The 24,175-nt window shown below is 38.5% G+C and overlaps 1 protein-coding gene across 4 annotated transcripts in view; it reads right to left on the bottom strand.

The window, feature by feature from the left end:
• LOC120513575 (synuclein alpha interacting protein) overlaps positions 1-24,175 on the bottom strand; it is an 86,399-nt gene that overhangs the window by 14,067 nt on the left and 48,157 nt on the right. For all 4 annotated transcript variants that reach the window (XM_039733140.1, XM_039733139.1, XM_039733142.1 and 1 more), the window contains 5 exons: positions 17,398-18,260; positions 15,576-15,755; positions 14,008-14,121; positions 8,484-8,609; positions 2,922-3,091 (listed from right to left, as the gene is read on the bottom strand). In XM_039733140.1, coding sequence (XP_039589074.1) covers positions 2,922-3,091; positions 8,484-8,609; positions 14,008-14,121; positions 15,576-15,755; positions 17,398-18,260 — 1,453 coding nt within the window. The remainder of the gene's footprint in view (positions 1-2,921; positions 3,092-8,483; positions 8,610-14,007; positions 14,122-15,575; positions 15,756-17,397; positions 18,261-24,175) is intronic.

Genomic DNA, 24,175 nt, shown 5'->3' with positions numbered 1-24,175 from the left:
GTTTTGACGGTTCAGGTAATCCATCATGATACAATCATACCTCTTCTGCCTCTAGAACAGTGTTCATTAACCCTGGCAGAAGTATTGGTGAAAATCCAGGAAAGCCAGCTCAACTGCCCAGGTTGCAGTTATTCCTACGTAACAGCTGTCACGTACACTTCAAAGAATTAGATAGCAAACTTGACTTCCATCTGTTGACACCTAATGTCTTCAGGATACTCAGAACTGCTTTCAGGATTTTCAGAGGTGTTGCAGATAGTGAATTCTCCTGCTGTGAATAAAGCCCCCTTGACAAGCTGCTCCATGAATGCACTTTGTACCATCCTTGGATTTTTCAGAAGGATGATGACTGCAAAACAGGGCAAGAGTCTTCTTCCATCATCCCTTCTAGCTCCTGAGCATGAGCCTCTGAACATGGTCCATTGCATTTATCAAAATCTCTTTGGGTCTGCAGCCCAAATAGCCATGCAGAAGCTGCTCCTTCAAGCAGAAAACAGATTATTTCACTGCCTCAGTAAACTGCAACAAGGTTCCGCAAGAGACGTATCTCTGTAGAAGAGGGAGAAAAGGCTGCTGCTGCACTGAAACTAATCTGAACCCTGAAGAAAAAATAGGCTGCTGAAGGGAAGAAGGTTTAACTCCAGCTGAAACAAACAAAGAAACTCATCAGGATCCAGATAAGAATAATTTAAAATACTTCCTATGGACACAGTCTGTGAGACAACAGGGATACTTGGTAAAGTGTTAATGCTTTTGTCATGAAAATTGCAACTAGACTATTTCTGTGGGAGTAACCAGCCTGCTTAACTCCTTTCTTTCCAAAAGAGGGGGAAAACTTTTCTCAAGTACTGGGTCAGAACAGAAAAGAATTGAAACACAGGTATTCTGTGGCTGCCACCTCAACTTCCTGGTGAGTGTGTGTGTGTTTGTTTGGGTTTTTTCTACTGAATTATGGAGAAAATATATTTCATTATATTACTCATGATATGAGTCAGCTGCTAATTCTGTCTTCTAGGGAAAAGCCCTATATTTATTTTTTTCCTTTATATCAGATGATAGTATTTTTCAGCAAATGTACAACCTGGTATGTGTGTGTGTGTGTGTTTGTCTGGGTTTTTTCTACAGAATTATGGAGAAAATGTATTTCATTATATTACTCATGATATGAGTCAGTTGCTAATTCTGTCTTCTAGGGAAAAGCCCTATATTTATTTTTTTCCTTTATATCAGATGATAGTATTTTTCAGCAAATGGACCAAGTACAACCTGGTACATTTACATATCCAGGGAACATTGTCAGGCTATAAAATTACGAAAATCGTAAATGTCAGTGTTTGTATTTTTGACAGTATAAATGTAAAAGCACAAAAATATTGCAAAGGGAAAACATAAATGTAAAGACAGAGTTCACTTCCCTGTTACTGTCATGGACAAAAGAGATTCAACATGGGGAATTTAACTTAATTCATGGTTTATTAGCATAAATATTTCATTACTGGTTCAGGTATTGGGAAAAAAAGGACAGACATTTAAAACATCCTCCCCTTTTCCATGCCCAGCTTCCCTCCCAGATTCATCTGCACACCTAGCTCCTCTTCACCATTCTCAGGCTTCACTCTAGACACCTCTCTTGCCCTCTTCTCACTGCTGCAGGTCACCCCCAGTCTTTTCAGTAAGCCAACATGCAGCACTGGTCAGGGGTCATGTGCAGCACTTTCTCCCTGTTGCTCCTTTCTTCCCACCCTTTCCTGTTCTCTAGGGTGGGTCTTTGACAGGCTGCATTCCAATCAGGGTGTCACTGGCTCTGGGCTTGCCCATGGGCTGCAGCCCTTTCAAGAGACAGATGTACCTGTTCTACCATGGGTAGTCCAAGGACCATTTTGGGGGTAAGCCTTCTCCACCTTGGTGCACCTCCAGCTCCTCTGGCCTTGCTGTTCCCTCTGATTGTCACTCCTCTGTTTCCTTCATTTCTCTGGCATTTTCTGCTCTTTTTTAGGTATGTTTTCACAGAATGACTGGTGGGGCTTAGCTGTGTCCTGCAATGGGTCTGTTTCAGAGAGTTCTGTTTAGCAAAGGGAAATCCCTCACTCATCCTCACTGAGGCCACTCTGCAGCTCCCCTGCTAGCAGAGTACTCTAATTTATATCCAATACAATTAGCTACACATTTATCAGCATAAAATGATATGGTCTCCTTGAAACATGGGTTATTAAAAGTCACTTTCATGGACTGTAATAGCTGACATCATATCACATATCTATGGAACAAGGTCAGGTCAGTGCTGATGATTTCTAAGAGTCTTATGAGGATACTGACATGTTAAGCCACAGTAACTGCATCCACAATTAAAGCAAGCAACTAGAATAATTTGTGTTTCTAAATAATAGTCTCTTTACAGACTATTTAATAAAAACCATACCAAAATATTAAAATCAGTTCATATGAAGAAATATATAACAGAAGATATTTCCTGAGTAGCCATTGTAGGTTTGGGTGACTTTCCAAGACCAAAAAAACATTCCTTGCATTTACTGTCTCTACTATTCCTCCTAACATCAACACCCAGCACTGTAACCTGTAGATAAAAGCATGATATATATGAGCAGAAACAATGATCTTTAATGATGTGATTGCCAGATATGCAAAGTTAAAAGGGACTGGATTTCTTCATACATACCCTTTTCAGCTGCCACTCCCTTCATGTATGTCCACAGCAAACTGCCACAAAAAGAACAGCTGAAAAACTGAGCAGCTAAAGGTGAAGGGACAAATACTGAACAGCAGGGAAGAGTGGAGAAATAAGGTAGAAATCCAACTTTAAATGTCATATATAAGAAGAAGAAAATAGACACTGCTAATAAACTGAAGATGAATTAGGGTATTGTTTTAAGATCGATCCCCCTTGCTAACGAGACACTTACTCTTTCAGCTGCTTAGTCAGCTTGACAACCTGAGAGGCCAGTGACATGCATGTCTCCACAACTACTAAGTAGCGGGAACACATGGTGTGCCCATGTCGCTCAGCACTTTGAGAGGGTTTCTCTCCCACATGGTTTTGCATGGTGACATTTGCTCCATATTCAACCAATGTCTGTAAAAACATAAAAGGGAACAGTGACATCTCTAAGTGTAAATCTCTGCTGTAACTTCTGATCAGCACAAGAATGGTTGAACAAAAAGCACCCCTGAGTAAAATGCTTGAAAAACATTAGTCTAAGCCAGTAATATTTTAAAACTCAGTCACTGACAAATCTGTTTGCGGTTTGAATTCAAACCACATGCCAATAAAATCTACCACTCAGGTGCAAGAGTAACATAGAAGAGTGAGCTGCAGTTCAGAAGAGCTATAAAGAGACTATGTTTTATATGTTATTCCTTCCTCTCCCCTTGAAGTTCTACTAAATTAATTTGTTTTCTGTTCATTCATTTATACAGCATTGCGTCTCTTATAGCATTCATAGAGTGAGTGGGACTACCAAATGAAAATAGAGGACTTTTGTTCGGCCATGTATTGATTCTCTCCTGCACCACAATAACAAACTTTTGCAGATACACCTATCTGTGCATTACAGAACATTGTGATAACTTTACACATGGCAGACCTAGAAAAGAAGGCACAGGACATCTGTTCTAGATGGCATCTGGGTCCAGCGCCGCAGCAGCATGAACACATTGCTAGCCAGTTTATAGTGGGTAGTGATCAGCCGTAATAGCTTACCAGGTCTTTTCTTGGGATCTGCACACTGCAAGGTATTGCAACATGCCCTTAGAATCTCATTTTAGTAATGTTTTTGCTACAGTATTTGCTGACTCCTTTTGTTGTTTAACTCTCCATTTTCTACCACAGCAGAATCCCTATGTTTAAAACACTCCACAGGGAAATCTCAGTGTCCTGACTCCTTAACTAAGTAATGCTTATGAAAGATATGAAAGATAGGGCAGATACTTTAGGTCAGATAGGCACAAATTTCTTATTGCACATAAAGAACTGTACATCATATATAAGAACAATGACTATATCAATCTAGTTGGAATTTTGCAGGGATTAGGTCACTGTGGCTTTTTAATGCTGAGAGAATCTCATTGCTTTCACTTGGCTTGGTTAGTCACTATTTTCTTTTAAAGACATACTGACAGCTTTTAGTCTTCAAGAAAACTAAGATCTTATACTCTGATGTATAACCCTGTGTTACTCACAGTACCAGCAGAGAACCCAGCTTGCTGCTGGAGAACCATCCAGGTTGTAAGCATAACATTTGAGTTATTCTGATTCTATGTGCAAAAAACATTCTGTCTGCCTGACCTGAAGATATCCAATAACTGAAGCAAGATTTGAGACCAAGTCTTCCCTCCTTATGATCTGTTTGTGATAATCAGCGTTAGGAGCTATTTGCATTGATGGAGTAGGTAAAATAGGACCTTAATATTCTCAGCAACGTTTTCATATGCACTGATACCAACCCCTAGGAAAACTTGTGATCCTATTCAGCCAGAAGCTACAGCATCATTAACTTTATGCATACACATGCAGAAGAGAAATTGCCTGGCTGAGCTCTTGGTTGACTTATCCAAGCAGAGCTGGTAAACCACTGAGGGATGGAGTGACTCAGCTGATCACAAACAGCAGACACAGAGACCTTGACATCTGCTGAGAGAGAAGTGGAATGGGTGGTCTGTCTGATCTGCTAAAACCATACAGAAAGGAAAGTTATGAACTTTTGCACTGCATCTTGTGTCAATAGGTTGGACTTAATTTGTCAAGAAAGAAAACAAAGGAGAGTTATGACCTTGCAGAAAGTAATCATACAGTTTGAAACATGATAGGAGCGTCATGTGCTCATAAGCACAGTGAGTAAGCAGGCCAGAGAATCACTGACGGCCTGTGATTCTTCATTTTTTATGCTGCTGCTTATAGTTTCTCTGTTTCCTTTATCACTTCTTTCTTCTTACCAGATTATTCACAGTACATTATTTTAAATTAGACTGTAAGCTTACTTGGCACAGAGCTTATTTTGTTTCACAGCCCAAAATATCAACTACACTTAAGACTGTGAGGTGTTAGTGAAGTGATATTACTGACATTGCATATTTTTATCACCACTAGATACTTTTATAAGTTATTTCTCATGGCCTCATTTCAACAAAAAGCACTTGTTGGATTGCATATTTACTAAAATAAAGTAATCTTTAGAATTCTAAGCCATTTATTAAGGTTTGTTCTTCACAGGAAAAGTAGGGCTAGTCTCTTCTTTGTTTAGTTTTATCCATGAAAACAGCCTGCAGATGTCACTACTCTGTTCAAAGTAATCTATACCCATTTCTCTTTCAAATGCACTGCACATCTTGATGAGGCACTGTTGAGATAGCAACCCTAAACACACACTCCATAGGAACCCTAAGCACACCCTCTACCACAACAGTGCCCCCCACCAACAAATCATAAATATTTCTTCTATCCATTTTTTCCAACTGATCATAGCAATTGGCTACAATACAAGAGCAAACCCACCAGATTCAGCATGGATGTGATGATTTGTTTATTTTATTCTCATATGAGTTTTTACAGGATCCATTCCTCAAGTCTTTAAGGAAAAAGACATGTTCCCTCAGTAAGAAAAGGCAGAGATGACCATGTCCTCCAAATCTATTTTACTGTCTTCTTTTCAAGTCTATTCACTCAGATCAACCTGTGTTTCTTTTTTTTATTATGTGATATTCTCAAACTGGCTTTTACAGAGTTATGTCTTCTGGGTGACTAAATATATAAATATACTATAACAACAACAACAACAACAACAACAACAACAACAATAATAATAATAATAATAATAGTAGTAGCTCTGCAGCTGTAGATCCAGCATAACAGCGTGCACAAATATACTTAGCTCTCTGGAGAGGTTAGCTGATGAAAATTAACTTTCTGTATTTCTTTTAGGGTTAGACTAACACAAATGTTCTGTATTTGCGGTGGTCCGAAGAGTAACGTGGATTGGTTCTGTGTGGTAACAGGAATAACATGTTTACTGATACATATCTGAGTCCTTGGAGAATTCCTGCTCCTTCTTAGACATGTTTTCCTCCCTAACTTGACTTAATAACTTTAATTTTTATTTCTTGCCTTTCTGCCAAGAGGTTATTTATTTTTTTATCTGTTATTCTGCAATGACTCGTTTATTTATCAAATACTTCTCTGCAATTTCCTGGAATAATTTTATTATTATTTCTTCTCCAAAATGCTTTTGCTCACAGACAACACAAACACTGAAATGTACTCCTGTGACTAATGATTCTAGCAAATTTGATGGACAGAGGGTACATTTGCAATTAGCACAGAGGATACATTTGCAATTGCAAAGTTAAGTTGCTTCACCTTCAATAATTTACCAGAAATGCTGATCAACCAGGAAGGTTCCAGCGACTGGAAGTTGCCAAACTTGGCACCCATGTGTAACAAGGATTTGAAGAAGGAAGGATCCAGGGAAGAACAGGCCTGTCAGCCTGATCTCAGTGCCAGAAAGTTCACAAAGCAGATCATCCTGACCATCCTCAGGCAATAAGTACACGACAACCAGGGAATCTCACCCATAGCATGTGTTTATGAAAGGCAGGCTCTGCTTGACCAACCTGATCTCATTCTGTGACAAAGTGACCTGCCTAATGGATGAGGAAAAGGTTGTGGATGTGTTTACCTAGATTTTAGTAAAGCCTTTGATATGGTTCCCCACAGAAGTATTCTCCTGGAGAATTTGGCTGCTTATGGTGCTCACTGAGTGAAAAATTGGCTGGATGGCAGAGCTCTGAAAGCAGTGGTGAGTGAATTTACCTCCAGATTGTGTCTGGTCAGTGGTGGTGCTCCCCACAGCTCAGAGCTGGGGCCAGTCCCGTTTAATGTGATCAACAACATGAACAAGGGGATCAAGTGCATAAATTCAGATATGTCAAGTTGGGCAGGAGTGTTGATCTTCTGGAGGGCAGGAAAGCTCTGAAGAGCACTCTGCACAGACTGCATTGAAAGCCTGAGGCCAACTAGATGAGATTCAACTGCACTTGGACCACCCCAAGCAGCACAACAGGCTTGGAGCAGAGAGACTGGAAAGCTGCCTGGCAGAAAAGGACCTAGAGGTGCTAGCTGACAAGGGTTGAACATGAGCCAACTGTGCCCAGGTGGCCAAGAAGGCCAAGGGCATCCTGGCCTGTGCCTACAACAGTGTGGCCAGCAGGACCAGAGCAGTGATCTGGGCACTGATGAAGCCACAGCTTAAGCCCTGTGACCAGTTCTGGGCCCCTCACAACAAGAAAGACATTGAGGTGCTGGAGCAAATCCAGGGAAGGGCAGCAGAGCTGGGAAAGGGTCTGGAGCAAAAGCCCTGTGAGGCTGAGGGAGCTGGGGTTGTTTAGCCTGGAGAAAAGGACACTGAGGAGGGTCATTGCTCTCTACAGTTGCCTGATAAGAGGTTGTAGACATGTAGGAATTGGCCTCTACTCACAGGTAACAAGTTAATGGGATGAGAGGAAGTGGCCTCAAGTTGTGCCAGGAGAAGTATAGAACAGCTATTGGGAAAAAAAAAATTCACGGAAAGGGCTGTTAAGCACTGGAACAGACTGACCACTGAAGTGGTGGAGTCATTGTCCCTGGAAGTGGACAGAAAAAACGGTGTGGGTGTTGCATTTGAAGATGTGTTTTAATAGTGAACATGGTGGTGGTGCCAGTTTGGTCAGACTTGATAATCTTTGAGGTCTTTTCCAGCCATAACACTCCAATGGTTCTAGGACTCTGTGACCAGCCATCCAGTTCAACTCCATGACTTTTTTGGTACATCTGCACTGAACACAGGTACTGGACGGAGGTATCTAAACTGGTTTAGTCTGGCTCCTGTAAGTACTGTAGATGTGTAAGCCTTCTCAGCTGGACATATTACCATTTTTAGCACCTCTATAAACAGAACTATATTGTTTTCAGTGGCCAGGATGATTTACTGAAAATTAGTTAGAAATCAGCATCACTTTTCATTGTATAGCACAGATTCATTCCAGGATGGTAAGTCTGAGAAGGATGGTTTATTCAAGGTGTAAATTGTTTAACAGACCTATCTTTTATACTTCCTCTGAGCTGGATAGCTACAATGATCCTTTTTCAATGGAAAAAGAAACAGAAGGAAAATATCAGAGTAATGACAAAAGTATGCATATCTGCACTGGCTGCCCTTTTGCAACACAAAAATATACACACTAGCTGCTTATATATAAACAATATAATCATGCTTTCATCTTGCAATACAAGTTAGTTTAGGCTTACAACACCATACTTGAGAATAGAATCAAAACCTGCAGCTTTTCAGTATTTCAGTCTGACTCCTGGTTTAAAGAACTTCCTTCTGATATATTTTAATGTATCAATAATTATTCCCACTTAGATTTCTAATAATTCTTTTTGGTCATTCAAGGTTGACGTTTAGAGGTTTCTGCTATAGCTATAATTCTACCTGTATGCATCCTAGATAGCCATGTTGAGCAGCTATGTGAACAGCAGTATTTCCGTCCTGGTCAACTTCATCCAGCGAAATCCCTTGTTCTTGCATAAACTGAAGAAGCCACAGAAGGATTTTCTCCTAAGGGCAAAGAAATGTCACAAAAGAGAAGAAATAATGAAAATAAATACTGGTGCTGTCATCTATTACTAATACTATCCAATAATTCCTTGTTTTCAGTCTCTCTTAACTTTGTAGGTTTAATGCATCATGGAAATCTGGTTTGTCTTTTGGGGGGGTTTTGGGTTTCTTTTTTCCCCCCAGGGAAAAAAACTGAAATACTTTATTTTATAAGAAGAAATAATAGGAAAAATATGAGTACTGTAGCGCATTCTGAGAAACTGTACATGAAGATTGTGTGATCCTCTAGGTTGGTGAAGAAACCTGAGGAAGAATAACCCATATATCAAGTTGAAAATCAGATTGAGAAATTTGGTCAGACCTCACAAAAGCCTCTCTGGAAAATTAAAATAGGATTATGCCCAGATCACAGAGATGAGGGGTTAGACTCTTAAAATCTATAATCATTCCTCATCTCTGTATGGTTGTGCTAAAGAAGAAGCAACACAACTAAAACCAGAAAATAAAGCTACCCTAAGAACTCAATGTATTGACTCATGGACCATTTTGTATGCCCTGCATGTCAGGAAGGATGGGGAGATGTGGACTGCAGAAACTTGTCACTGAAGGTCTGGAAGCCAAAACTAAAGCAGAAACATTTTTTTTTTTAATACCACCTTTTTGTGTGTATGTGGGTGCAATACACATTTATTTGGGTATTCTTTTAAAACAGTGGAAAGTTACATATGTGCACTAAGCTTTTTTGGTTTCTTATTTTCCCCAGGGAGTTTATTTGGAAAAAAATTTCTTCTCTCTAGGAACTTCCCATGCCATTCCAGATTAAATTTCATTTTGCCATAATGAATATGATACATATTGAAGATCTAGACTAAATCTACAGATTACATAGAAAACTGGGGTTCATGAAAGCTAACTACAGCTGCTTTCCCAGTTTTTTTCTATCTGAAAAAGTGAAAAGACTAAATTACTTCCTAGCATAAAACTTTTTAAATTAAACATGTATTTTTAATACCTTGCATTGATATCTATCATGATATACTGACTCAGAGCTCCAGTTCAAGGGGGCTTTGTGGATTCTAGTGCTGCTGAGGCAAATACTGATCCACAAACTTAACCTGCAGCACCTCAGTAGCTTCAGTGACACATAACTACATAATCACCCAAAAATAGAAATGTGGAAAACTAAAGTAGACCTAAATAAAACAGTACTGAAAGCACACATAGGACTCTGAGCAGTAATTAAGTAGAAAAGAGAAAGAATAAAAATGAAAAAAGAAAATTCTAAAAAGGTTGGATATAAACCTGCATTTTTTGTGTAAAAGTACTACAGAAATTTTAATCTCAATGAAAAGGAGAGAACCCCTCTAGAGCTACTCCAGGATGATTCTGCCCATTCATGCATCTGGGTCTCTGCTTACTACTTCAGAGGGCTACTCTGTCTGATGCTTATCTTATTCATATCTTCACTTTAGCAGCAATTTTGTTCTGAAGGTGAAGGCATACGTATTTTCTCTTCTCCTTGGCTGAATGTCCAACACAGCTGACATCCAGCATGGAGAGATGACTACAGATCACATATCCCTTTAAAAATACTTTTGAGCCTTTCTCAATATGCCAGTGGTGTTGGCCAGCAAGGAAGAAGGATTATACTACTCCTATGAATTGCCCCTATGTTTTAATAATTAAAAGAAAAATACTTTAGCAAAACTTATCTGCAGAATTGGAAGACAACCATAGCTTTGAAATCATATATTTCTTTGGAATGTATTAGGGACCAGAATGTTAAGCATGTTCTGTAATTTTATGATCAAAAATCAGCATGGAGCAAATGATGCTTTCTAGTCATTTATCTTATCAACAAGGAAATCAAGTGGTTGTGTGGCCCTATTCAATAATCTGTACTTAGGACTACCTGTACACTAAGTGATCACAGGCAAGTGATCACACCATAGCTCTACTGAAACAGTTTGTGTTTCAACAAATTTATCCTTGACCAAAAAAATCCAAGAAAACAAATTTTTTTTCACTTAAAACTAGGGAAAACAAAACCATCATATATCAAAATATGCCACATTTCACTCATAATATGTATTTACAGGAAAAATGTTTACAGTCTTCAATTTATTCAGACAAAAGGAAAGATAGTAAGAAAATTAATCAGATGAAGACAATGAAAAATAAACACTTTTTTTGTGAAGTAATACGAACTGATATATACTGATAAATCATTCAGTGTATCTGTTACTTTTAAGACCTACAATGCTTATGCTTTAGCAGTTATTAATACCTCTCTGGCATATTCTAGACCTACAATAATTCAAATCTCTCTACAAAAAGATTTCCGGAAAATTTGGGACAGGCTGCTGACTTTGGTTCCATCAGATGACTTTTGGAGAAGAAAGTACAACTTCTTTCTTTCAACATGAAACACTTAAATCATTACATGGCCGACAAATGGAAGGGTTAGCATGCTGAAGAGTACTTACTCTACAGTTAATCTTAGTCCCACCACTTGATATTAACTAAATAAACTGGTGACACAAACTATTCCTTCACAGTAGAGGAGTAGGAGTGAGTGAAAACAACACATTGCATTTGTAATAATGACATTAGACAGCAAGGCAAATGTCCTGAGGTGTAAAACAAAGATGTTTGTATTAGGTAATACAAAATTACAAAATTACAAAAATACAAAAAATTAGGTATCTGCATACCTGAATGTCATACACTCCTTCCCACCGTGCTCTCCAGAACTGTACCACCATCAAGGTGTGCACAGGATCCCTTCTAGATCCTCAGACATGCTTCAGGCTGGTTACCCAAAGTCTCCCTAGATTCTTTGGAAATTAGAAACCACAAACCCTTGGCATTCCCCACCCTCTGCCTCTTACCTGTGCAGTCCATACTACCACAACATCCCTGACGGAAAGACATTCCAGCCCCAGGATGCTCTAAGTCAGGACTAGGACAATGTGCACCCAGGACTGCACCACTACCTTCCTGTGACTGCTGAACTGAGTCAGACACAGCTGGCATGTCCAGTGTGAAAAGGCCTGCCAGCCATCATGGTTTCTCTTGCACAATCTCATGCTTAAAGAAACCCTTGCTAGGAGCTAGGAGCTGACCAGGCTACAGGTTGACTTTGAGCTTTTGTTCTCTTCAACCAGATTAACTTCTGTGGTCCCCTCTCCCACTGGAAAAATAAAATGTTGCTGACATGTACTTGGAGGCAGGCCGTGACTGTAGTTTGATGACCTTTAACATAGGAACTTTGTTATGAACTCCCTTCTGCTGCCCATTCTAAATTATAATTCTTGAAGAAAAATATGGCATGCATGTCTAATGCCTGGAGAAACAATGGATGGACTGACTCTCTTAGAAAAGGATTCAATAACAGGTCTTCCTTGTAAAAATATTACTCTTGTAATTCTGCCAAGACCAGTGTTTACATAGATTATCTCTCATGTAACTAATGGTAGAATAAATTAAAGCTTCCAGGACAGCGCCAAGTAAGCATTTAAATTTCTTGAAGTTTTTTTTGCTCTTAAAACAGTTGGGTAAGATAGTCTGGCACCTCTTCAGCCTCAATATTCCCTCAAGTTTGAAGGTTGTTTATCGATTATAAAAAAAAATAATAGGCATTACATATGAACTTTGTTTGCCATTCAGCTAGCTAAGAAAATTTGGCAGCAATTTATATACCACCTTTTCAAATTTCATGGGTGGCTGACTGTAGCTGGTGTTTCTTAAGTGGTAGAGCTTCCGTTCGGCTCTGAAAAGAATCTAGATAAAGTGTGCCAGATCTGTTTCTGGGAGCAGATAGCACAGCTCACTGAAAAAAACCCCAAAACTTCATTGGCTTTAGTTTATATCAATATCTTTAGAGATGAGGACAAAATCAGGTTAATCAAGTGAAGATATGAATTTAAGTTCACATGCAACTTTCTCTTCCAAACTTTTTTTTCCCAGTAGCAAGCACTCTTTTCTCTAATCCAGTTCTGATCTGGCTCACATGTTCTCTATCCTCAGCGCTGGCTTTACAGCAAACTTGCTAACACTGGTAATCTGTATATCCAGCAGTGTCCTATCTTGCATCAGTAACATCTGTATAGTAAGAAAGTGCAGAAAAAAGGAGATCTTTGCACAGCACGAAAACAAGGGCATCTCTGTGCCTATGGAAACAGCAGGAGAAAAGGTCGACTCCCAGCTCCATAGCCATCCAAACCTGCCTCCTCTCCTTCCTTACCTCTACAGTAAATTCATGCTTGGACAGAAGCAGTTAGCAGCAGAAATATGCCACAATAATTGTATGGCATTGAATGAGAAAACCGCACACAGCAAAGAATTATTTTCTCAGTGGTTATACTTTGTTTGCTGTCTCTTAAGAAAAGTAAAAAGCATTAGCACAAAATCAGTGATGTTTGGTGTCTATGCCAATGTTTGGGGAGTTGGAACTGAATGATCTTTAAGGTCCCAACCCAAACCAGTCTATAATTCTGTAATTCCATGATTTATCTTAAATGTCTGTCAAAGAATCTGTGGGATAAAATGGTCATCTGCCAAAGAGATTAGAGAAGAATAACTGATCACTATTTCTTTCACAGTAGATCCTGGAGAAGGTCCCTTGAAAATGGGTTATTGCAAGATCTACTTAGGAGAAAACAGACACTACGGGAAGAGAATGTAGTGTAACTAAGTGGCATATATGTTTCTCCAGATATTAGCAAAGCACTAGAATACTGTACTTCAGTGCTGTCTCATTGTTATATTAATAGACAAGTTAGGTATGAAACAGGATTGATTTACAATTAGCTGGCTAGAGCATGGTACTAATAACAGCAATCTTATGGATCAAGCCCCACATGGGCCACTTATTTAAGAGTTGGACTAGATGATTCTTGGGGGTCCCTTCCAAATCAGAATATTCTGTGAATTTACAACTTACTTTTGTATGTAGTTTTCAACTAAAGTGGCTAAAGCTAGACAGATGATGTTCAAGTTCCACCATACTTCACTGCCAATACAATGAATTCTTAAATTGCAAAATTTTGTTGCTCTTCTGATGTATCCTGGGAGTCCTCAAGATGACAGGTAATCTCTGTAGACATTCTTAGGATTTAATGGTTGACCTAATATGCCAGCTAATCTTCTCCTTGCCATTATTCAAACCTTACAAAACAAAACTCAAACAACCAAAAACAATCAATGAAAGAAACAAACAACTTTAGAGGGGAAAATGCTGAAAAAATTATACAGGTTAAGTTAGGAAAGATTAGATATACTTCCACTTATTCAGAACACCTGTAATTAAAAGCCACAAAATGACACACAAACTTTAATTCAAATTCTTGTACAAGCATCCAAGTAATCTACTTGAAGAAGTAAAAGAAAGTCATACCTGGCCATAGCAACCTGCATAATGAATAAGGCTTGGGTGGTCTTTTGAGCAACTGAGTTCTGCAATAGCTTCTGTTTCACTCACCATCCACCGAACGCACTCCAGCTGACCATTCTAAACAAGCAAATAAAAAAGTCTAAATTCCAGCTGTTTCTATTCTAAGCCCATCTACTAGAGAGCAAAAATCTTATCAGAATTATTTAAAAATTCCAGTTTATTTAAGAATTTAAAGAATAAGCCAAAAACACCTTTTGTCTTTTTCTGCAGAAAGGCTGGTTTGTTTAACAATTGGTTCCTTTACTTCCAATAATACTTGAGCATTCTTTGTCATTCACAGAAAAGAGTGTGAATGTGCTGGAGTTCTTCCTGTAAGTGAGGGTGCCCCAGCACAAGTATTTCTAATGATGACCTACATAAATGGATACATCCTGGGTCATTGCAAAGTTCTGTAACAGCCTTAAAGTCATCTGGCTTAACTAAATCTTGTGGCTGTTGATTCTTACTTCCAGAGTGGTTTTCAACATTGATACAATGATATTTATTGTTCTTGCTCTTCCTTTATATCACTGCAACTCCCATAATGTTGTACTATGTGGGGTGTGCACCTCTTTTCCACAAAAGCGGTAAGTATTAGAATTTACTGGCTTATATATCATATACCTACCTTGAATAAACAAGAAAGAAAAATTGCAAAAAATTTCTTTAAACTGGCAGACTGTAACTATACAGTTTTATACAGGCCAAGATTTCAGAGCATTTCATTACTACAACCAGGATCAGTTTAATTTTCTAATCATATGGCTTGGCCCAGAAAAATAAAAAAACCCAACCCTGCCACCTGCACTAGAGCCCTAGATCACTGAAATGATGCCTCAAGTATGCAAAACTGCAGGTTGGAATCCATCAGTCTTCTTAGCTTCCAAAACTTTCCCAGGAAGCAAGTAACAATAAACCTCCTCAAAGAAACGGAAAATCTTGTATTATGTTTCACCCCTTCCTTTCTTTGTTCTTAATGTATTTAGAGGATAAAAGGAATGACATTTAACCATTCACTCTCACTAAAGAACAAGAACGACTATGGTTAAATCATCAACTGCTTTAGACAAATGGGAATTTTTTTGATGCAACTGCTTTAGACAACCAGAAATTTTCTCCTTCAAGGTGCTTTTATGCTTTGTAAACTTGATCTCACACTTGCCTTACACGATAACAGCAGTATTTGCAAAAAACCAAGAAATTGTTAGGCTCCCTAAAGAAACAACTGAATCCAAGCTAAGTGAAAGGTGCTCGAAATATAACAAATAGTCTTTAGATTCAGTAGACTGATTTAAAAATTAATGCATATGCATTGATAACAATGTAAAAATTGTCATTGTTATACACTGGATATTACATCTTGGGTAGTAATCCATTTTACTTTGCTTATATAATACCAGCCAACAGGGGCTTTTTTTCCTCACTTATAAAGCTTGAAAAATTACATCCTGCTGGAAGCATTTCTTACTGCCATCGCAGGAGGAAACTAAATGACCTTTATGTGACATTACAGTAGAGAAAGGGCCCGTTACCTTTATTGCTAACCCAGCTGGAGTTAGCTGCTCAATGTTTCGTTCATTCAAACAGTCTTCACCCATCAAAGAAGTGAGATGCTGCAGGCATTCTGCATGTCCCTTTGATGCTGCTACATGCAACAGATTGTTGTCACATTCATCATGGATCTTATCCAGATTATCTGCTGCTAAATGTGGCTGTTAAAAAAAGCCTACGTTAGTTACAACTAAGGATAAAAAGATACATTTATCCTCACAGCCCCAGACACAAGCCAAACACAAGGTTTCCCAATAGGCATGTTCTTTTGCAGGTCAAAATCCAGAGCTTTTCACTTCACTGTATTGAACCTGGGTACTACTAGCATAAGGACAGAAACGGGATGTTCACTGGCTTGATTAATTGTGAAGTTTCTCTCCTTCTCAAGCAATTGCCATGCAACAGTGCAAGACCTTAACTGCCTTTAAGTCTTTGCACTAGTCTAATCAACAAGGTAGCTGCAAAAATACCCACATTTTAATAATTTCTGTATATTTTGAGTTTTCTTTCCTTTTTAATTTTTTTGCATTATATTGATAATTAATTGAAGAGAAAATATTCATGCCTTGTGAAAGACATTCCAGATTAATTCTGTTCATCACAAAAGTGATAGCTTATGCTAAGCACTGTTTAAAACGTAGTTAAAGCACATGACAGAAGACTTTTGTGTGATAGCTTGTTTCTGTGAAAAAAAACTGATGAGATACTTACTCAAAGTTCAACACCACTATGATGTAATACATTATTTCTGCCCAATTCTAATTTAAAGACAAAACAATTGAATTGAGAAACTCCAAAAGAAAAACAGAAGATTGAAGACAGAGTCAAGAAGTAGCAATAATAAAGTTCCTAGAGTTACATAGTCTTGCCAGCGTATTGTTCCATGAGCGTACTTCATGAAGAGATTTCAACCAGTTTGGAAAAAATAAGTATTTTCTTACCTATGATGTCCTCTTTTTTCCCCCTAATTTCTATTTCAGGATGAATTTAAGTTGCTTTTATTTTTTAAGGAGTAATCTAATACTCTCTTCTGCCTCTGTCTAGTTTTGAATATCTTCCTTTGTCCTTGCTTCTATGTTAATGGCATGCCTTTGTGCTTGAGCTAGACTGCTAAACAGAGAAGCTAAACAAAAATCTAACAAAAACAGTTTTTATACATACACTGTGCCTTCACCAGCTGTTCCGTGTGGAGATCACATGCTCTGCATCATTGTGCTAACTTGCAGCCAGTTACTTTGGAAACCATCATTGACAGTGCCTGATCACAGTGCTAGAATTTACTAAGAAAACCTTCATATGGGTCAGAGGCCAACAAGGCTTTACAGAAAGCTCCTCCCTGAGAATGCTGCTGCAACAAGACAGCATAAACACTCCTGAATAATAATCAGAATACAACAGAAGCCTCTCTGTTCCCATTATCAACCTCTACCTAACAACAGTGATAAACCAGCAATAATTGAGCGAAGTGACCCACAAATGTGAAAGGCAAAACTCCGTTAGGATTTAAATTTGATATTTACATGATCCTATTAGTTGAACTGTCTGCATTCTTTATAATTTCAGTGTACTGCATAAAACAGCAATCTTGGCCATGCATACATAAACCTAGTATCTTGGTTGTGCTACATATTTTATTTAAATATTGATACTTTTCATTTGGAAGCCTATAAGCTTAATTCCTAAGGAGTCTACAAGATAAAAAGGGCAGTAATTCAAAATATGAACATCAGCTTAGCTAGCTTAATAAATCACCATCATAAATCACCTTTATTCCATGTTTCTTATGAAAAAGATGATACTTACCAGTAAAGATATTTGGCCTTCCTTTACGATGTTTAAGATGCTCTTAATTTTTTTCACTTCTTCGCTCTTCTCTTCTGGGCCTCCTGCACTGCTCCAGGTCATAGTCAGCTCCTCTAGCTGCTTGCTTTCTGCCACTGCCGTCTGCAGGTGGAAAGTCCTCCGGTGGCAGTTTGGCATATTCTTCTCAGTTTTGTGAGCAAGAGGATCAGGAGGTGTCCTGCTGAAGAAGCCCTTGCCTTGGGCTTCAGATTCATGGGCTGAGCTACACTTAACTAAAGGCTGGGAAAGCTCTAATTCTTCTGCTGAATGCTTGTGCTGATCAAGGACAATGGGCTGCGTTTTTCTCAGCTGAGCGCCTTTCACAGGAGACAGCACACAGAACTGCGTCCCGCCAGCAGGCGAGCTTTCTGTGCTCCCTGCAGGACAGGTCTTGACACTTAGACCATTCACGGTTGAACACACACTTAGAAGTTTTTTCTCAGGAGCTACCTTTGTGAAAGGAACGGGTTGCTGACTTGATTTAATATAAGGCACATCCAAAATTTCATCCATATCCAGGTCATAGTGCTCCAGCTCCCCAAGCAGAACAGCAGGCTCGCTGCTTTTGGTTTTAAGGCTTTCTCCTTCTCCTGGACTCTGGTCATCATTTGGAGGTGCAGACTGAGAATCACTGCCTTTCTGATATTCTCCCTTCTGGTTCTTCTGGTCATCACTTTCATTGTTCTCAGAGCTTTCTGGCTGGTGCTTTAATGGAGAAACCCTCTTCACAGGTCTGAATTTATTGCACGCATCTGCAATTCCTGTTGGTTTCTGCGCATTTCCAAGGAGAGTTGAGACCCCACAGTTCCAGCTGCTGCTGGAAACTAGAGCAATAAAGGAATTTGATTTAGCAGTGAGTGCTACCTGATATGTGACATGTTAGCATGCTTTAAAGATACACCTGGCCAAACACCAGAAACAAGAATTATATGATAACATGCCGGATTAGTATCTAAACATCTTAATGGCATTTCTATCAAAACTGAAGAATTTTAAATTCCTAAAAGAAACTTTCTTCAAGGACATATAATGTAATCATTACAAATAATTAGTTCTAATCAAGTTCTAACTAAAGTTGTCTGTGAGCCAACAAGGTGTTCTTGTGCCCAATAAGACCAACAGCATTCTAGGGTGCATCAGGAAAAATATTGCCAGCAATGGTGTAGAGGTGTTCCTCACCCTTTACTTTAGATGAGGCCACACCTGGAGTGCTGTGTCCAGTTCTGGGCTCCTCAGTACAAGAGAGACATGGAGCTCCTGGACTGAGTCCAGCAGAAGGCTGTTACTAGTAAGGGACAGGACCATCTCTCTTTACCAAGAAAGGCTGAGAGAGCTGTGCCTGCTCAGCCTTGAGAGCAGACAACTGGGGCAGGACCTCATCAATGTCTACGACTATCTAAAGGGACGGCTTCATGAGGAGGGATCAGGCTCTACTCAGAGGTGCCCAGCAATAGCAGGAGAGGCAATGGGCAGACACTGATGCACAGGAAGTTCCACTCAAACGTGAGGAAGAACTTCTTTACTGTGCAGGAGACTGAGTACTGGAACAGGTTACCCAGAGAGGTTTTGGAATCTCCTTCACTGTAGATACTCAGGAATTACCTGGACACAATCCTATGCCATATGCTCTGGGATGGCCCTGCTTGAGCAGGAGATTGGACCACATAACCTGCTGTTGTCCCTTCCAACCTGATCCATTCTGTGAGTAATAGCCTAGTGGCATTTACAGGGGTCCTGTCCAACTATGTTAGTTTGTACTCTACTCTGCATTGAGAGGCATCATAAGAGTAGGATGATTTTCTGCAAGGGCAACAAAAAAGTTAGCCAAAGCTTTTTAGTGGATTTGTTACAGCAGCAATAAAAACAATTCAATTTTTAAGGCCTCTTTCCTCTGGAAGACGTATTTTTATTACAAGAACTAGAAACTCATGTACATCAACTGAGAACTGGGACTGTTCAGCTTGGGGAAGGAAAGGGTCAGGAGGAATCTCATCATTAAGAAGAGGTAACAAGGCTCTTCTCCATGACAGGACAAGAGGCAACCAGCACCAAGTGAAATAGAAGAAATGCTATCTGAGCACAAGAAAACACTTTTGAAATTGTGTGGCTGGTCAAACACTGACATAGTTGTGCAGAGACTTTTTGAAATCTCCATCACTAGAGATACTCAGAATTCAACTGGACACAGACCTGGCTTAACCTGCTCTAACCAACCTAAACAATTCTCTGATTCTCTAAGCCTACTTATTGAGGTATGATGTTCCTTCTGAACTTCTCCTCTCTAGGTTGGGCTTCTCTGTCAAATTTTCCATCCCTTATATGTATAACCTGTGTACACTCACACCCACATCCACACCTACAGATCTGGACCTTCCAGACAATTATTTCAATGCAATACAGGACAGTTTGACCAGTGAATCTGACTTGAGAGAAGGGAAGGAGCTCAAGTCAATTGAACTCTTAATTCTACTGAACTTGAATGCAATCCTAGTGAATTTGTACTCTTTCAGAAATACTGCCGTCTGCATCCTATTACATCATCCTGTAATATTGATGATCTTCATAATAAGTGGAATTCCGGCAAATAGTTTTCTTTCTCTTGTTATTTTCAGTTGAGGGACAGCACTAAAACCACAAAAGCATTTAGGCAGGCAGTTACTACCCCTCTTTCAATGTACACTAAGAGTTAATGCAGTCTAAAAGTCAAGAATACTGTTTAAACTAAGCAGATTTATAACATGTGCTAACTGCATATCAGTGGGATCTAATTTGTGGTCAAAACACACAATTTGCCATGAACACCTTCCTAAGGAAACAGATATATACACTTTCAGTGCCACATTAATATCTGAAGCAAAAGATTAGTATGGCTCAGTAGTTATGGATATCTAAAAATTACATTAATACTTTTGGAAGTGCTTAAGAAAACATTTCCGAAAAAGAAATAAAAATAATAATAATCAAAAGGCATGTAACTTAGTGGGCCAATACAAAGAACGCACTGTACTGACTTATTTATGTATTGTATAAGATTCTAGGTTCAAAGGCCTACACTTTTATGTTGGTTTTATTTACATGTGAAATTTTTTCCAAGTGATACAGGGAAATGGATACCATATGTTTCCCAGCTGTTTTGTTCTGACAGGAACTATTAAGCACTCAGTATGGAAATGAATTCTGTCTGAGTTTTATGAAAACACTGCTTTCAACACAGGGGTCTAGACAGAGGAAAAGGCATCAACATTTTGTTTGTCGTCACTTTATTTAAGATTACATTTATTTTGCTGCTTGACTCTCTCCACTTTTTAACTTTAATAACATGCATTTACATAAACCACTGGTGACCAAACTGTACAATCAGGCATTGAGAAGAAGCAATGACGTTTCTTACAAATCTGCCTCAGATAATTGTGAAGTCATGTACTTCTCCTTTCATTAAGGTTAGAGCAGAGTAAGGAACTTCCATTTTTCATTGGTTTTCTTTGCCAAAATCTCCTTACAAACACAGCTTTTCCCGGGAAAAATAACCAAACTGGAACAGTTAGCTGTATTGGTAACAAAACCAGTTAGCAATATTTTTACTGACTTAAAAGCATTCTTTTCACTTAACTGAGATGATGAATTTCCACTGTTTTTAATAAAGGATTAGAACATAGTATTTAACCATATAGCTGAAGGGACAGCTAGCAAGCCAGAATAGCAGACACAGTATTTCTTTGTGCCATGTACTCCTTGGGAGCTGCATCAGTCCTCAAGCAGTTAGAGCATGATTTCCCTCTACATGACACCACAGCCATAGGCTGGAGTGGACCAGGACATGGCCTGAATCTCTTTCATTCTGCTTTCAGATGTTCCCCAAAGAAGCAAAAGCAAGTGTTGCCTATAACTCCCAAAGCACCAGTACAGCAGGAGTTACACTGAGTAGTCTTGAACAGCTGCTCCAGAGGAAAAGCCTCTTGCACATCTCTCCATACTTATGAACTCAGACAGGGGCCATTAAAAGTCTGGGTCAAATAAATACTGTTTGATTATTTTACAAACAACAGTGAAAGATGGCCTGAGTTTAAGGCAAGGGGTTAGAATGTGGAGCAGCTAGTTTGATTCCAGAATCTGACAAATAATTCTGGATAATCCTAAAACGTGATTGTTTTTTTCCCCAACTATGTGTCAAAATTGTTTCCCAAACTTTTACTCATTAATATAAGAGACTTGGATTATCCTACTATTATATCACTGAGGCAAAAAGAACGTACACTCACACCCACATCAAAAATTGCAGACTTCTTTTGCATCGGTAAACAAGTGTTAGCTGCCTGATACACCTGAGGTGTCAAAGTATTTCTTTGGCACAAAAAAACCTTTATCTGACAAAAACCTGCAAGGGCCAATTTGCAGATGTAGCTCCTCAGCATATATTGTCCTCTGTTTTTTTGGTTTTTTTTTTGAGGAAGACAAAATGCAAATGAGTCCAGAGGCCTGCAGGCTTATTTAGAGATTTTCTTACATATTTATTTACTTAGAGATGTAATAGAACTACTAGGGGCAAATAAGCTGAAAAGGGGGCAATTAGGAAGCAACTTATCTTTCAATTTAATCCCCCCGATTCCATTTTCCAGGAATCAAAATTTGATCCTTATGTCTCCAGTTGGAAGCACCTGTTGACTTCAGAGTATTTTTCAATCATCTCTATGTCTAGAGCATGTTGAGAGGTGGAGTTTTATCTGGTATACAAGCATCTGTAGAACTGGGTAACTGAATTTCCAATCATCAAGATGGAAATCATGCACAGATGAAATTTTCCAGGTGTGTTAGGCAGTTTCTGTGATACTTAGAGTCTAATGCCAAACATCAAAATGCCTCTAAATTGTCCTGAGTATAATGAAAATAGTAGTATCATGTTTTACTTTAAGAAAGTTTGTGAATAGCAGTGACAACTGCCCATACTTTTTAAATGCAATATTTCAACATATTGCTCATGTAATATTAGGAGGGGACCTGCAGCAAGTCTACACAAAGTTTCATATTTGGAGTTTTACTGTCATCTGAAAGAAATGCCTGAGCTTCTTCCTTGTGATATGCCTTCAGCCCAGGTCTAAATAAAGCACTGTGATTCTGACTTTGTATACAGGTGGTAAGGTGTTGACTACACTAAGGAAACTTTCCAAAAACTCATGTTTGTTATCACCAATGTATTTCCAATACTTAGAGAAATATCTGGGCTCCATGTGATAGAGGAAGGGGTGTCTCTTACAAATCAATAGATAATCAGAGCCAGATCCAAATATCTATTTACTCCTTTATTACTATCACAAAATTCATATTTAACTGAATTCATTTTGACTGAAGGTGGCACTGTTTTACAGTTTTAATATATCGATAACCCGAACCAGGAATACATACTGGAGTTCTTTAACATAAACTCTATACCATGAGAATCTCAATTAAAGAACAACCCTGCACAGATAAAAATGGAGAAGGTTTGCTCCCATTTAAGTGGAATTTCAAGTCACTCTAAAGAAGAAAGAAAGATTATACAGGGTAAATATTAATTAAATGCTTTTAAATAACAGTGCATCTTTTCCAGGTAATTCGAACATTTTGTATCTCAGTGAATTAGTATTTTTTCTTATCTTAGCTTGAGGAAGAATAATACAAAACCTGTCATTCTCAAATAGATAATAAATAAAAGGAAAATAAAATTTTGAAATCAGTAAATTTGGTTTACTCTTGTATAGAGTGTTCTATGGATGTAAAAGGAAGGTAGCAAGCAAAGTTCCAATGAAAAATCAGAAGAGGTTATTCTGGCACAAAATGTGTGAAAAGGAAGACAAAGGATGCAAAAATTAGGTAGGAAAAGAACTTATATGTAGATAGCACAACTGTTTTGTCACTAAGAAAATTCTTTCATATTCTGCCAAGGAATGATCCAATCAGTATTTTATTGTTTCAGACATATTTACCTGGGAGATATTTGGAGAAGAAGTCAGTGAAATTGATGGTTTTTAACACTGCTTCCAAACCAAATTTTACTTTATTTTCTCATACAACTAAAAATGACCAAGAGCTTGAGACACAATTTTTCTGCTCATTCATTTATTTTTCTCAATTAGGAAACTAACATTTTGAATAATTTTTCAAATGGCAGTTTCTTTGGGAATGAATAAGGCAGTGCAGAAGGATAACTGCTGGACATTAAAAGTTTTTAATTTGGAATTTGTTTTTACCAATCAGTGAATAAAGATCTAGAGTAGTATATTGCCTTCACTGGAAACAGCCATTTAATGACAACTGAAAGTTGTCACAGATGACAGAATATACTTCCACAATGACATGGTTCAGTGGAGCTTGTTGAACACTGTTGTCTTGAACCATTTGTTCAGGTGCCCTTAGAAAATTTGACCAGAAAGAATGGAACCAATTTAATGCTTAATAACAAAAGCATAAAGGACTGATTTATGTTTTGGTTCATCAGTCTATATTAAACAATGCTGGAAATCAATGGACACTGTGGTTAACATTTCATTTCAAGAAAAATGTGCCAGTTTGGTCCATTTCTAAACCACACTTTTTAATTTTCTATCTTTGAAGATAAAAGAATTACAGAATCACAGAATATTCTGAGCTGGAAGGGATCCACATGGATCATTGAGTCCAGTTCTTAAGTGAAAGGCCTGTACAGGGCTTAAACCCACAGTCTAGGAGTTAATTAGCACCTTGCTCTAAACAGCTGACATAATGT

The sequence above is a fragment of the Passer montanus genome, unplaced genomic scaffold, assembly GCF_014805655.1.
Source record: "Passer montanus isolate IOZ18808 unplaced genomic scaffold, ASM1480565v1 scaffold83, whole genome shotgun sequence".
Classification (NCBI taxonomy): Eukaryota; Metazoa; Chordata; class Aves; order Passeriformes; family Passeridae; genus Passer; species Passer montanus.
Note: the sequence above shows the minus strand (reverse complement) of the source record. Positions and strands in the feature narration are given on the sequence as shown.